This window comes from Struthio camelus, chromosome Z, assembly GCF_040807025.1.
Source record: "Struthio camelus isolate bStrCam1 chromosome Z, bStrCam1.hap1, whole genome shotgun sequence".
In the NCBI taxonomy this organism is placed as follows: Eukaryota; Metazoa; Chordata; class Aves; order Struthioniformes; family Struthionidae; genus Struthio; species Struthio camelus.
This window is the reverse complement of record NC_090982.1, coordinates 35,282,786-35,299,020: the sequence shown is the minus strand read 5'-3', so window position 1 is coordinate 35,299,020 and position 16,235 is coordinate 35,282,786. Positions and strand designations below refer to the sequence as shown.

Here is a 16,235-nt window from a genome sequence, read left to right as displayed (position 1 = left end):
GGAGCCCCTCGGCGGGCCCCAGCCCGCGGCACAATAGCCCCGCGCAGAGGAAGGGGGGGATGTGCGGGCGCCCTCCCCTCCCCTCCCCTCCCCTCTCCTCCCCTGCGGCCGCCGGCGGGGGGTGGGTACGGCCAGGGGCCGTGCCGGGGGAAGGCGGCGGCGGTCCCCCCGGAGCCCGGAAGGGTGGGGGTTGCCAAAGAGCCGGGGCGCCGCGGGGGAAGGGAGGGCAGAGACGGCAACATGAGCCCGGGGGGCCCCGCGGGTGGAAGGGCGGGCGGCCGGCCGCCCGGCGGCGGCAGCTTCCGGCGGGGGCGGGAGGGGCGCGGGCCGGGGAGGGGGAGGGGGACGGAGCCGGGACGCCGCGAGTGAATAAATAATGTCGGCCCCGGGGGAGGGGAGGGGAGGCTGGGAGCGGCGGCTCCGGCTCCCCCCACAGCGACTCCCTCCGGCTCTGCCCGGTACTGGGCCGGGCCAGGCCAAGGGCGGCGCGACGGGCTGCGCTCCCCCCCCCCCCGCCCGCCCCTCCCCCGCTCGCTCACCTGCCGGCGGGACGGGCGCCCGGGGGTGCCAGGCGGGCGGCCCGGGGGTGCCAGCGCTGCGGCCGCCGCAGCCCCCCTGCCTCGCCAGGCCGCTCAGCTCCTCCGCGGCGGCAGCGGGGACGGCTGCGCCCCTCGTCTCGTTTGCCCCCCTCCGCCGTCGCCGCCGCCGCTGCCTCCTGCTCGCCTCTGCCACATTTGGATCCCCCTCTGCCTACGCCAGCTCCGCCGCCAGGATAGAGGCCTCCTCACCTTCCTGCCAAATAGTGAGCCAACCGCATCGAGCCGTTCAAAACACAGGGCCGGGCCCCGCCCTCCGCCACCGCCGCCTCCCCCCCTCCCCGCGCTGCCGCCAGCGCGCAGGCGCCTTGCCGCTCCCGAACTGCGACAGGAGCGCAGGAAGCCGTCCCCCGCCCAGGCCGCCGCTGCGCGCCAGCGCGCATGCGCACCCCCTCCCCCGCGGCCGCCGCCGCCGCCGCCCGGCGGTGCCCGGGTGCAGGCCTCGGGGCGCAGGGCCAAGGCGGGCAGGTTTGAGGGTGCTCGGCGCCTTCCCTTGAGCTCCCCGTTGTTTCCCTGGGCGCCTTCCTGCCCCCGAAACGGTTCTGTCCGAGCGATGCCCAGAGCCGCGCCGGCCGTCGGGCTTAACGCAGGGCAAACCAGCGGTGCGCGGCTACCTGAGGGCAGATCCGTGTTTCACGGGACTGCGCACAGTGCTGGGGGGCGGTACAGATTGTGGACTCGGAAGTTGGAGCATTGCAGGGCCGAAAGAGTTGGGTTGAACTTACCGTGGTCTCTAAGAAGGGAGAGGAGAGGGGGAAAAAAAAAGAAAAGCAGAAGACTGCACTTGCTCTTCGGAGGAGAGCCACAGTTATTTCTTTGGACAGAGAATTAGTTCCTTCCATGGGATTTCTTTAAAAACTTCTCCCCTTCTACGTGGTTTGTTCTTGTTGTGATCTATGGAAATTGGAAACTTAAAAATTGAAGAAAAAATCTTAAAAAAAAACCCCAACAGTTAAACAAAACCTGTGATCACAATTTTTTGGGTAGTCCTGGTAGACTTTCCTGGGTGCTCCCCAACTTGCGGCTTCTGCTAGGTTGAAGGGAAATACGTGCGATGGCAGTAGGGGCAAAGCCTACAAGTAGCCAGGACTGCCTTTAGCGTGTGCCAGATGCACAGATGAGTGTGACCTACTGAATCATTAGCGCCACATCCAGCGACACCTAGAAAAGAAGCAGCAAGCTTCTTCACTACGATGATGGACAACACTTTCAAAGTAATGAAACGTGCACAATGTAGGGAACGAAACGAGGAAATTCGATAAGCCGTACCAGGGTTTTTCAAAGAAGAACATGTGCGAGCCATCAAAGGAAGGAAGGAAGGAAAAGAGCGAGCTGCAGATGCTCTGCTGGAATTGAAAATAAAGGTTTAGACAAAGTGGTGAAAATAAAATGCACGGTCACCAGATCACGGTCCATCACATTTTGCTACATCATTCGGGGATATAACTCCAAGAGCCAATCATAGCTTTAGACTGACAAAAAATGGAAAACATCAGCAAGGAAAATATGTTCTCCTTTGTTAAATAATTGCTTAAAAAAAACCCAAAGGTTAACAGGTGAGGCATGGTCTACGTTAAGTCAAACATTCTTTTCCTAGTTAGACTTTGGTGGGTATAGCATTATGTGATGTGTTTTCTGTTACAAACGTTTTTGGACAAAAGCTTCAGTGCGTGTTGAGAGCCCTGAAGAATTCTTTATTTGGCTTCCTCTCCCTTAAGAGTCAAGCACTGTTTGACTGAAGGACATCATATTGTGAAATCAAAATGCAACTTAACCTAATTAAAAACATTTTGAAAATTGTCCTTTATTTTACCAATTAAAAAAATAAAATGTGCATAAACTTCCTAGTCTTCTTGGATGCTTTGAAGAACTGTCTAGTTTGGCTAGGAACAGAACGGCTGAACTCTTGCTCTTGAGAAGCTCTGGCTGGGAACCAGGTTCCTATGGTCCTAGAAAACTTTACTTTTCTGACATCCTCCCAGCCTAAAGCAAATCAGCCTTTACTACTGAAGAATCACAGTCCCTTTGACTTGATGGTAGAATGAAGAACCCTCCAAATCCAAGTGGCGAGATCCTTGCTTGATAATGAAGTGGAAGGAAACAAGGCATCTTGCCTCTGAGGCTGATCTGCAATTAGCATCTTTAAATGCTGTGATCACCTGGCCACTTCAGCTTTAATTTCACCGTCTCTTTGAGATAGCTACCTGGCTACCTGGCAAATTTTGTCTTTTCCAAGCAAGTTGCTATAAAGCTAACACAGGAATTTACCAAAGTCAACAGAAACAGGCTTCTTTCCAATGTGTTTGCTCTCTGACGTTGTTACGGCATTGATGAAATTTATTATGCTTGCAGGAGCCGATCATGTATCTTTTAGCAACTTAAAAGAGCAAGAAGTTTAAGATTCAAATTAAAAATCCAAATTTAAAAATTTCCTTTTTAAATGAATGCTTGCATATCACAGGAAATCATTCATAAAGCTCAATTTTTAAGAGAAATGCTCTAACTACTACTGAAGTAAAACTCAGCTGTAACTTCTAGGAGCAGGCTTACAAAGAACTGGCTTCATTTAGGATTGAAAAATATATTAAAAAAAATTGAAAAACATCTTTAAAAGAAATTAAGTCAGTATTTCAGTCTGCAAATCCAACAACTAACTCAGATTTGAGAGGCTGACTTGGGTTTCTCAGGTTGAATTTGTTCAGCCTTATTTTTATTGGATTGAATGAGTTCAACCAAGTAAAAGACTTGCAAAAGCAACAACTTAGACTAGAGAGTTGGTGGATTTGCTGTAATACCTACCTACCTACCTACCTACATATATGTATGGCAAGAGACTCATCCTCAAGATCAGGTCTATGTGGGAAAGTTTTGATGGCAAAGTTCTCCCCTCCACTCACCTCATAGTTCAGTGTCAATCCCACTTTTACCAGTGTAGTTGCACCTATTTTCTAGATACAGGATTCCTACTGTGTATCACGGAATGATAAACTACTGAAGAGGGGGGGGGGAAAGGTCTAATAAATTTGCCTGGAAAGAAAAGTTATTTATATTAGCCAGACATACCTTTAAAACCGATAAAACTTTTTATCATGTAAGATGAGACCCTTTGGTCTCAGCAAGAGAGAATACCAAATAAATCATACTATAGTTGCAGAAATTTAAACCCTTTCCCTCCTACTCCTCACTTGCATCTTCCCTCCTCCCCTTCACACACACACACACACACACACACACACACACGCAGTAGTCCTCAGGCTGCTGGTAGACAAAGTATAGCAGGTTTTCCCTCCGATAATTTAATTTCCAAGTATGTGGAGAAAATCGCTATGGTAGCCAAAGTAGATATGTGCTGCAAATTATACCTTTTCCCCTTTATTTCCTTTATATAGACTTCGAAACACGGGAAACTTGATGAGCAACTAAATTTGCACATATGTGGTATTCATTTACATCTTGGGAATTTTTCCTTTATAGCAGATTCAGAAACATTTGAGACACATGTGCTGTCTGTGTATTGTACTTAGTACTGTTTCCCCAGGGGAAACAAATAATAATATAAAAAAAAAGAACCTGGCAGGGAAAAACCTCACTGTGACAAATCTCAGGGAAAAAAAAAAGACATGACCTCCTAACTTCACTTATTAGTAGCTTTCAAAGAAGATAGTGAAGCTCTAGTCTTTCAGATATTTAGTGCTGAGTTAGGAGAGGAAAACTTTGTAAAATATTGATCCATTTTTTAAGTTAAATTCATTTCCATGAGAGAGGAAAAATATCATGTAGATAATTATGTGATTTTTCTTCCAGTAATGTTGGATTAATCAGCAAATATTACAGGCTATATTAAAGTTACACAATGACCATATGTCTCAAATTCTATTTCAGTTTTCCATGATATTTACATGATTTTATTTAGTATTTTTTTATTGTCACTTGTTGTTCATTCACTTTTAATGTATAAAGTGTTCTTTACTTTTTTTGCTGTAACTACAGTCATGTCACTTGTAGTTTAGATGCGTTTACTAGTTCTTATGCATGGGTTGTATAAAAAGAAAATTAAGCACTGATCTGTTCTGAGCTGATATTGAAGATGAAGTATGTACATAACTTGGTAGAATGATTTGCAGTATATTAGTGCTGTCTCAGCTGTGACAGTCTAAGGAAATAAATGAGGCTGCCTTAATAGGGGTATTTATCAAGTCAACTTCTAGCACGATGATGAACATAAAAAGCAACGACAACCAATAGACTTCTAGGTGCGTTTAAACTCATACACTAACACATCTACTTTCATAAAACCAGCAACCATCTAAAACAACCTCACACAAAACTTTGGTTACGTTAGGCATAGCTGCACTTGCAATGCTTAACCTGAAACAGATAAGGACACCAAAAGAGGACAATTCACGGGGGAAATATTGTCTGAGTGGCTCAAAACTGCAAAGACTCAAAAACCCCAAAACAAAACAAAAAAACCCCACTCAACCAAACAACAACAATAAAAAAACCCTGCACACAGAGTTAATGCAAAATGAAGCGATAACCCGCATGACCATACCCGCATGGTTATTACATACGACTCTATGTTGAAAATTCCATGGGAATTCATTAAGTACACACTGGAAGTTCAAATTGGAAGAAGATTTGCATATCAAATAAACCCCATTTCCCCACAGCCTCATGGGACTCCTGAGGGCCAGTCTTCCAGGAAACCACATAACAAATGGAACCAGACTGCACCAGAACAAGAGAGAAAAATTTTAGCAGCAGATCTTCGCAACTATCACAGTAGGTACCTCCCGCAACTGAATAATCAAAATATAGGAACTCTATATGTGCACTTACCAGAATGTGTCCATTTCATGCATCCTATGTCTTTGTGGGAACAGCATGGGTTAAGCAAAACAACCAGCGCTTACCAGTATTGAGCCAGAGGGACAGTCAATGAGGGATGGAGACACCTGCTTAATACTAGTGTAGTAGCATATTTTTCACTAACTTTTCTTCTCCTTTTTTTTTTTTTAAGTCGATAGCACAATTCAGTTAAATTAAGATGAATGGTTCTTAGCTTATGTGTTTTTAGTTCTGTTCTTAGATATGTTATTTCTGCTTCAGTATTAAAAAAGCTTAAATTTTGCTTTGTTTTTGCCCTTCCTCCCAACATCCATTCTTATTCTCCTCCCCCTTCTCCATCTCCATTAGATCAGTAGATACAATAACAGGTATTAATTCCCCTATAAATATTGTACTTACTGTAACTGAAGAGTCTTGTGTGCATAAATGCCTAAATGAAGACTGCTGAGGTTTTCCCATGCTTTTTGTGCCAGGCCCAACTAGAGTACCAGACATAACTGTTTCATGTAATGAAACTCAGTGATCTACAGTCTGAAAATGTGTCTTTTCAGTCTGTTTTGGTTTAACAAACAGCACTATTGGAATAGTCAACCTGAGCGATCTTCCATAGTCTGGAGCCAAAATGTAGCAGACAAACAATATGTATTTTTAATCTACAGTTAATATACAATATAAGAATTATATTGTAAACCTTGATATGAATTAAGAGACCCATTAACTTACAGAAGTTCTCAACATCAACAGGTTATTTTATTTAAAACTTGGTCAAGAAACACATCTAGCATTTAGGCTACAGTGCAAGAAACTTGGTTGTTTAATGGCAACTTTTGCCCCGTCTCCCCCCCCTTCCCAAAAAACCAGCTCATAGTATCTTAGTAGTCACTATGGTTGCAGCATTTTAATTATAGGTGATTCTTCCATCCCTTTCTGTGGGTCACTTTCGACATTTAAACACTTTAGATGTTTCTGTATAGTGTATATTTTTAAAATAAAAATTCACCCGGACATCTCACAGGTAAGTGAATAGCACTGGAATATATTTTCTTACAGTCTTCCTTAGCTGAGCACACGTCTCATGAAACGGAGCAGATTAATTTACTCTTTTGTCATATTTTCCACACCCTACATAGATGATAACAAAACAATCTACAGTGTTGTAAACAAATGTGGAAGTGTTTCATTTAAGTGTTTCGTTAAGGAAGGCATATTCCTCTCTAAGCAAAATGAGAATTTCACTTTAATTTAATGTAGAAGTTTTGTTTTAAGTCTCCTTTACACTGATAAAGAGTTATATAATTAAAATCAGGTGACTATCGGGGAGGATAAATAATACCCCACAGAAATTAATATTGAAAAACATAGGAAAGTGCCTCACACAGTTCTAGCTAGACTTTTTAATGAACCAAGTGCATCTGAAGTAAGCAGTATAGCCTCCCAGCATTTACACTTCTCTTGGTAAATTTTTAGATGTAGGAGTTTTGACCAAGTAATAATCCCATGCTTTCTCTTAGTAAGCAAAGTTGTAGCTGATGCAAAAATACTGCAGAAACAAAGTGGACTGAAAAATACGCAGGCAATTTTTGATTCAGAATGGATTTGTTTTCATTAGGAAAACAAAACAAATGAGAAGTTCCTACTGTTAGGAGATGTTTACAGTTAACCTCCCAAAAGCTTGCCATGCAGTGATGTCTAACTGCTTGTAGAAATTGTCAGTCTTTGTAACAGGATTGTATGTGAACACCTCAGGATTTGAGATGCAGTTACTGTATATTGTAACAAGATCAAGGACGGCAATCCTTGAAGTTTTTCTGCTTGTGGCTCTGAAGAGCTTAGAAGAATTTTTTCCATCAGGTAGGTGGAATTTTTTTTTTTTTTTAGACAAGTAACATAGAATGCCAATTAGCAACTTCAGCATGTGCCCTAATTGGAAGGAGGGAGCAGTGAGCGTAGCTAGAGATACCAAATGGGGATTTGGGGTTGTGGCTGCATGTCCCTCAGTAGTATTAAGCTTTTGCTACCTCCTTCTTTGCAGCTTATTCTCTCCTTCTCACTCCCTCATGCTGTTGCATTGGCACAGCTGTTTCTGAATAACATCCACGCTGCAGCAAATTACGTACAGACGTGCGCACACACACACACACACGCGCACACACACACACACACACACACACACACACACACACACACACACACACGGAGTAGGAGGGTTAGGGACAGCAACTCTGTGAACTGGCGCTACTTGACAAATGACACTCTTAGTTTAGCTAGATGTAGAGAATTGTAATGGAAAGGTTCAGAATGGTATTAACAGGAATGTCTGGGTGTGGAAGCACCAGGGGAACCAAAAGCAGCAGAAGAGATGTAGGAATGGCATGTGTTGACACCTAGGTTAGCAGGTCATCAAGATCCCAGCACATCTGAATGCATCTCCTCAGGACAGCCAGATGGGGAGAAAAAGGACAATCAGTAAATCCTGGTGATTTGCAGCAGTGGGATGGGATTGAGGAACTAATCACTATCAGCTCCCAAAAGGATCCAGGAGATGTGTTGAGGACTTGATACCTGAGCTGTTCCTTGTCTTCTCTGTCACCATGAGGAAGCCTGCAGAAACATGTGGTTGCCTGCTTCTTGCTGCCTCGTGCCGGATAGGTTGCGTGCATGTAGGCTTGTGTGCCTGTGAGGGTATGCATGTGACTGTGTGAGTGAAATCAGTTCTGCTTTAAAATTAAACCACTTTCCCTTCCTGTAAGGTCTCACTTTGAGCTTTGCTACTCGTGTTGCAATGTTATTTCCTACATGGAGAGCTATTTTGCAAAAGGAATGTAGAAAACTGAAAGAAGTTGAGAGGAAACTTGAGGCTATAGGTAATTAAACTGAGGCCTCTTCTATGAGGATATCTCTCATTTTGCTTGACAGGAATAGAGCTCTCTTAAGTCTCCTCCGTTAACTCAGAATTGCTGTGTAATGTGCTGTTGAAACATAAATGCATGTTCTAGCATGATAATTAGTATAACTTGCCTAACTAACAACAGTATTAAAAGCGGGTGCTGACTGAGCACAAAAGGGATGTTGTGGTTACAGCCTCTCATTTCACCACAGACAGAGGCAGATCACATAATCTAGACACAAGATAGCTAGACACTTTAGATAAGGCCTGTGATGAGTTCTCAGACCCTTTATGTTTATACCTATGTATACCTCTTGCAACATAACTATCTCCTTGAAAATTAGATTTAGCCAATCTAAATGTAAAATATGTGGAAACAACTATATTTTCAAGAGACGCTTTTGGCAGCTGAGGTATGTTCAATAATATGACTTACAAGGCACCTATTCTTTCTCTTCTCAGGTGTTATCAGTTTGCCTTCTGTACATGTATTGTCTTAATTACATGCTACCTAAGCTTGTGCTTTACTTTCCAATAAGCAGTTTTCTTCAAGGCAGATGGGCATGCTGTAGCTTTTACCAGCCAGACACTTCTCAGAGGAACACAGCGAAAGGACAAGAAGCGGCAGTCATAAATTGCAGCAACGGAAATTCTGACTGGACTTAAAAGAACAACTCACTCCCAGTGTGAAGGGTCAAGCCTTGGAACAAGCTGCCCAGAGAAAGTGTGGAATTTCCATTTTTGGAGAGTTTCAAAACTCAGCTGGATAAGGCCCTGAGCAACCTCATCTAACTTTGAAGATAGCCTTGCTTTGAGCAGGTATTTGACCTCCAGAGGTTCCTTCCAACCTATTTTTCTTCTGTGATCCTATTAAGGAAATCCCAATTCTTTAGTGTCTTCATCCTGTTTCTGCGCTAAGGATCCCTTCTTGTGGAAGCAACTCTGAGCTTTTCTAAACAGCTATTGGAAAAAGCTCGTATAAATGCATGAGACTGAAATACCATTTCATTATAAATCAAGACGTATCAGGGAAAGTTCCCCCTATCTTTTTGTAGTGAAGATCAAGCAGAGATAATTTAACAATCAGAAAAGAGACAGGAAAGCTGTTACGTACATTGTATCTGGCTAACGTATCTACCAAATATCGTGTCAAGAGACAATTCAGAGGATTAAACTGGACTCTTCTTGTGAATACAATAAGGATGCAACATGCATTTCCCTCTGTAGGCTACAGTTCCACTCGTTTGCACCTTTCGAGGCAAGCTTTCACTCCTGCAGGCCCTGGCAGCATGCAAGAATGTGTATCCCACTATGGGCAACATCATTAGTTGATGCAAAATAGTAAGTCCTCCCTTGTACTCCGCAACTGCACTGCTCTTGTTTTTCTTCTTCTTCAGACATGAGTGTGGGGACCAGCCCCGCTCTTTTGTCCTCAGTTGCATAAAACTGAAGGCATAGGTTCGACTGATAACAAAGCATGAGATACAACAGAGGAAAATAAGAACCAGTGAAATTAATTATGTAGACATTTTCAAAATGCTGTGCTAATGCAATTCATTTGCAGATGTTAAAAATAACTAATTGTTTTGTTACTGGTAGCATATTATTTTAAAGTCACAAAACAAGCTTGTTGAAGAAGAAATATCTAAACAGATGAGATTGCAGTTATTTGTGAATTTCATCCAGAATCTGTTATTAACATTTATATATAAAGAATAATATTCTCCCCAACTCTTTGACTTGAAATCGTAAGCCCGTGATAAATAGCATTTAAATGCTAAATTTACCAAGCCAGACAAGACTGATGCAAGCCTGAATCATTTCAGATTTTCGCCACATCTATATTTCCAGCAGTACAGGATAGTTTACATTTTTATGGTGCTAATGTATTGCTTAAGATTCAATGAAAGAGATGTGAATTGTCCATACATCCCTAAAGAGAAAGAAGCAGAAAACAACTTGGCATTTGACATTTAGATCTGCATTTGTTTCATTTTTAATAGTTTTAGTTATCAGGGTTCAGTTGTTAGCATGGGATGGAAGAAAGAGACAAAACTGAAACAATCTTATTTAAAACAGAGAATGGAAATCACTTGCACGATTTGAAAACTTTTCTTTGTCATGCTCCGTATAATATGATGTACCTACTATCTGAGAGGAAAAAAAGGACATACGCTGGTAGTAAAATTATGTAATAATGTCACTGAGTATCAACCTGAAAATAAACGCTCTCTACATATGGAGAGACACACACATACACACGGGGTTAGTGGATAAAAAGACTTGTCGGCATCAAATAAGGAGCTATGTCTGATACTGGAAATGAATATGACATAAATAACTCCAGTGAATAGATTTGTAGGCCTCTGAGCAGATCTGGACAGGGAGTCTTAAAAGCATTTCACTGGGTCCAGACGACATCTCCACTGAATCCTCGGTATCCCTCTGCATGCCCTGGCTTCTTTAGCAAGGTGATCTGTGCAGAGGCAGGGAGGGAGCCAGGTACGTTCCTGTAGCTCTTATGGTCTGGATGACTGGTGAACCAGAACTATGGACACCCTACAAAATACATCTGCCCTGTGCTTTGAAGACAAACCTTGGAAACATTTATGATGGACAAATATCCTGCCTTCCTCATCTTCTCAAGTGGCTTGTCTAGGAGTCACTCCTCTTCTAAATGCAGTGTAGAGGTGGCTAGCAGGGCTTTATGCTCCAGGGATCCTTAAATGAAAAAATAACCTCTTCTGAGATGTGACTATCACTACACGCTTCCAGCAACCCTGAGGCTCAGAGTTACTGATTTTTATCTTGCGAAATGCATCGCAGCCTGAGAACAGGGAAGTCCCCAAACCAGCCTGTGACCATCTTTCATCTACTTTCTCCAGTGTTCCACGTATAAAGAATCAGTTTCAAGAATGAGTATGAGTTCCTTGGAGTGGCAACTTAATGGGTCCTTAACAGTTCTCAGGTGGAGAGTGACAGGTCTCTCTCTCCTTCTCTCTCTTTTATCAAGGGAAAAAACATTTAAGGAAGTAACCTTGACTGTTAGATATTATTAGATGTTTTAAAGTTTGATTTTTTTTTTTCAAGTAACCTATAGATAGAACTAGGAAATGCTATCTCAGCTCACATGAAAGTGTCAGAAAGGGTGATATAAAAATAAGTACATCTTTGCTTCATATTTTTATAAACCTGATTATACTCTTCATTTCTTGTGGAAGAAGATCTTTAGATACTTAGGAAGCAAAAGGACACCAAGAACATCATCAGTGCATATCATGTTATATATTACTTTTCTGAAATCTCTAAAAACCTTGAATTGGCTGCAGAATAAAGAGGAATCATGAAAAACAGACTAACTATAAATACAGAAGAGACAAACAGCAATAATCAAAAATTACATATCGACAAACAGTAATAAAACCTCAGACCATTACAGTCATATGGCATACATTGATTTATTACTAGAGCCAATAATACATAGTTGCAAAACAATATATGTTATATGTGGGATGCGTAACTTCTTGTTCACAGCCTACCTGCTCAGCTGTGATCATAAAACAAAGAAGATTCCTGTAACTTGCATGATGGTAACCCCATACCCATCTTGTCGGGGCTCAGCTATTCTTTTTTGCAGGGGAGCAGGGAGGTTGCTTCCAACTTACAGTATTGTTAGCATTCAAATGAGTATGTTTAGATACTGTTACTATAGAGGAAACCAGGTAAAACTGCTTTCTTTTTACTTTTTTATGTCTTTCCTGACTAAATTCTGTATCTAAAATACCTTGTCTTTGATGATTGCTGTGCCAGTCATGCCTTTGTGTTACATGATCTTAAGACTTTTTTAGTGCTTTCTATCAACAGTAATCAAGGATCTGATTGAATCTATAATTGTTTGTATTGCTGATTAAATAAGGAAAGTGAAAAAAAGGGGAGGAGACAACAGCACAATAGATGACCCATGTGCTTTAGCAAAATGATGTTGACAGATACAAAATGACTCTACTGCTTAATTCCCTCCCCCACAACTGCTGTTTCTTATAACATGGATAATGTTGTGAGGAACTGAGCACATGTCGTAAGAAACAATTAGAAGCTACGCATATCTATGTCTACTTGGAAAAATCATACACTTTTCTGTGTAAGAAAGGTGAGGTGGAGAAAACAATCAAAGAAGAATCTTATGGAAGAACAGTATTACAAATTACCATATCCTTGTCCATGAATAAATGGGTTTTCATATTAGTTTGCTATCCTTACAACCAAGGGTACTTCTGAAGGAAGTGATTTACGAGGTGAGGTGAAAGAAGGCATATTGTATATACAGTACTATACAATGAGAAGATGAAAAGAAAAACAGGAACCAACCAATATAAAGTGTATTATGAGGTGTCTGAAAAGTTTAAACAGGGAATTGACTGATCAGAAGCAAAAAGTGGATATCACAATCCTCCAGTCAACCCATCACCACATTTTAAAATTCTATAAAGCAAACAGATGAGTCTGAACCTATTTTCTGTTATGCAATCAGAGTACGTATGAATTAAAATATATAATATAGCTAACATCATTAAGTTAACACCACAGTATTAAATAGTTATTTTAATAAGGATACCAGTTTTGCAGAAAGCAGGTATGATAAAATAGTTTTGAATCATTTAATATTATGAAATATATTTGACAGTGTTAAAGGAGGGAGGAAGGTGGGAAATTGGTGGCAGAGGCTTGGGAAGAACAGACGTGAAAATAATAGCGGTCTGTACACTGCTTTTCAAGAGTGCCTACAGAATTATCCAATCTTCGAGTCGCAAATGGATTGACACTTACGATAAATATATTTATGCAATACCACAGTTAAAAGTGGCACTAAGAATGTAAGATACTATATATTTCAAAAAGAAGACATATCGTAGTGTGTTTTAAACATGGCTATTAAAATAGAATTCAGAAATGTCAAAGATAAGAGAGCCATAGGAAGATAAGAACTACCTGGCATGACAGGAGTGTATAGCGTGATTTTCAGCTTTTCCTAATTTTGCAGATAGCTAATATTTCACTAGATATCCCCCTTTTCTTCAGTTTAATCTCACTAGCTGAATATTTACATTTCTTCAGGCAATCTTACTTGAACAGCATGCTTCAGGACTAGCAGTGGGAGGAAGTATTCCCGCCTTGCAAACCTACTGTTCTCTTAGAAATGGAGAACTTGCCTCAGCACGGTGTGGGCTGCGAAACACAAAGACCCATCTTTCTATTGCACTTCAGTTCTGCCAGCCGTTTCAACCCAGCTGGCCAAAATCTAGCTCAATTCTGAAAACACACTTTTGAGTCATTTAATGTGTATATTTTGGTATCAACAGGACTATTCATGGCATAGTGTTTGCAGGATCAGGGACTGTAATTCTATCTGAACCAATACTATGTCCATGCTCCGTGAAACTCTTGTTGACTTTGGACGTTTTTCCTGAGAGCAAGATCAGGCACTGATTCCCCCCACCCCTAAGAACCAGTGCCTCTTTCTGCTTTTCTCCAATAGTAAGTAGGTCTACATTAGGGAGTTTAAGGAGTCATTATGTAAGGGATAAAACTCCTCTTCAGTGCAAAGAAGTTTATTTTCTTGTTTGCAATGGGAGATGTTCTTCCACGATTCATGGCATATATAGGCATTATTTTTTTAAGGATTTGAAGTTAACACCTCAAATGTTTGTAACTTGCAACAACAGTGGAAAATGGCAGTTTTGTGGGTCTGGGAAATTTGGATCAAGAATGAAGGAAGTCCTGTCTGATTAGGAACAGCTGAAATTTTATTGCTCTGTTTCACATAAACATTTGTTACAAAGAGAACCTGAGAGAACCATATTCGCCTTGTGTGAAACAAAATAGTACTAAGTTGTCACAGCTGTAATATTTAAAGCCACAGTGTTTTTTGTCCACCTCACTCACACAATTGCAACACTATGGAAATCAACAATCACATGGATGCATTTGGATGGTTTCCAAGAAATGGCAGAACACACAATATCCCTGCTACTACTGTGGTAAAAAGATTCTGTGGATAAAAGTCCACCCCAGGCAGAGAGCAAGCATGCAGCACTTTAAATATCACTGCAGCTCAAAGAACAAACAGAAAGAAAAAGAACAGAAAGAAAAACAAGCAAAGAATTTCTCAAAAGTGAATCTAATAGAAAAGTTTTACGACAAAAGTTTTTTCACATAAGCGAGTTTGGGTTATTTCCCTTTGTCCTTATATTCTCTTAAAGTGCAAGCAATGAGGTGTTACTTGAGACTGAGGAAGCAAAGCAGGCAAGTTTGATTTCATTTTTCCAAGACATATGAAGAAGCAAATGAATAAAAATGACGTCGTTTTTTTAATCAACTGTTTTCCTTGCTTTTTAGGAGGGTAGAATTTTAAGGGAGTTAAGTATGACAACAAATAGCAAATTGCCTTTATAGTGACTGCAGCTCTTTAAGATACTTAGTGCTCATGTTGTCATTGAGGATATATGGCTGTTGCAAAGGAGTATGGAAAGGCTGCTTGTGCTTATTCTGCATCTTGCTGGTCGCTTGCATGTACCCTAATGGCATGCAGGTGGGAGGAACCACCTACCTTTAAGCCCTTTCTCTGCCTGGAATCCAGATGATAAGGCTCCAAACTGTGGGGGAAGTTGGCAAATCATGGGAGTCATGGGTAAAGACGATCTAAAAGAGACCAGTTTTGAAGTGAATGTAGCTATGTTCTTTTTCTTATAACTGAATCCCAAACTTGGCAACTTGCGTATGGTTTGCTCCTCATGGAATTTTTTTGAACAAGACCAAAGGACTGATTTGATGCCATCCCTTAGGACTAACAGTAAATACATGAATTGACTGAATATGATTGTTTGTCGGGGGCAATGTGTACCAGAAGACGATTAGGAGCAGCAACAAAGTATTCCCTCGGTGCCAGAAGCCCTGGGAAAGTGCGCCTAACATGAAGACTTGTGTCAGTGCCAAGACGGGCAGGTGCCCGTGAGCCATCAGAATGCAGATATTGAAACTAGGACAAGGACGTGAGAGAGGGAAGATAATCTTAATGCAGAACGCGGCTTTTTGGTAATGTAGCAAAGCAAGTTTAATCAGTAAACACAGCTGTATTCTTACATAATAAGGGTCCGGTATGTAAGAGAGGACGAAATATGAAATAAATAATCTTGCTTCACCATACGCAAGGTTCGTGTCTTCATCCCCACAATTGTTCACTATATTTCACTTATGCATCCTCTACTAAAGCATGCAATGATCTAATTTGCATCTGTCGTGAATGAACTCCAGGAATATCTGAATGAGGCACCCTATTAATATTATATGTTGTCATTTACAACCAGCAATCTATTTTGAAAATTTGAGGCAAAATCCATTTTCCTTTGCATCTGCAACCAAATGTTTCAGGTGATTTGTGAATGGATTGCATTTTATGGAGATAATGTATCTGTGCTCTTCTGACACCTGAAGTATGCAGCATGACAGCGCACCCTCGAATTAAGTCCTGGGGAAAACATCAGTAAACATGATACCATTGGTAACATAAACGTATGGCAGGTCTCACTTTTTTATTGCCCTTACGGTGAAAACAACAATAAGGATTTGGCATAAAAGCTTGTTTCTCATTTGTGTGCTGCTAAATGAGTCTAGAAATGAAATATTCACTGATAGATGATGTAATGAGCAAGGCATTAATGGTTGAAAGGGTGGTTCTATTAAAGAAAATAATAGCAGATTTAGTCTGTTATGTTGTGGTAATCTGGCTCATGAGGGAAAATATTTAGGAAAATTATTTTAGAAACCTCTATGAACTATTTGATGGAGGAAGAAAAACAGATGTCCTCAGAACAGAGACTGGCCATCTCATATTGCTGCTAAAT

General features: G+C 41.3%; 2 protein-coding genes across 3 annotated transcripts in view; one reads left to right on the top strand and one right to left on the bottom strand.

Moving 5' to 3' along the window:
- Window positions 1–874, bottom strand: part of LOC104150292 (spindlin-Z) — a 62,804-nt gene extending 61,930 nt beyond the window's left edge. Inside the window, exon 1 of one of the 2 annotated variants that reach the window (XM_068926797.1) lies at window positions 789–874. The gene's annotated coding sequence lies outside the window, so the exon portion shown is untranslated. Of the gene's footprint in view, window positions 1–539; window positions 681–788 lie in introns of those variants that run through there. The other variant, XM_068926795.1, reaches the window with a different exon arrangement.
- On the top strand, window positions 377–15,655 carry LOC104150293 (uncharacterized). The gene is made up of 4 exons (XM_068928010.1): window positions 377–802; window positions 5,270–5,381; window positions 7,194–7,298; window positions 8,874–15,655. The coding sequence occupies exons 1-4, from the start codon at window positions 377–379 to the stop codon at window positions 8,966–8,968; spliced, it is 738 nt and encodes a 245-aa protein (XP_068784111.1). The 3' UTR covers window positions 8,969–15,655.
- Window positions 15,656–16,235: the final 580 nt, after the last annotated feature.

What these genes read in the sequence shown, in the direction of transcription:
- LOC104150293 (XM_068928010.1), top strand. Translation starts at nt 377, where the DNA reads ATGTCGGCCCCGGGGGAGGGGAGGGGAGGCTGGGAGCGGCGGCTCCGG. An exon ending in AGATCTTCGCAACTATCACA is followed by an intron (nt 5,382 to 7,193) that starts GTAGGTACCTCC and finishes TGAACACCTCAG; the next exon opens with GATTTGAGATGCAGTTACTG. An exon ending in AGAAGAATTTTTTCCATCAG is followed by an intron (nt 7,299 to 8,873) that starts GTAGGTGGAATT and finishes CTTTCCAATAAG; the next exon opens with CAGTTTTCTTCAAGGCAGAT.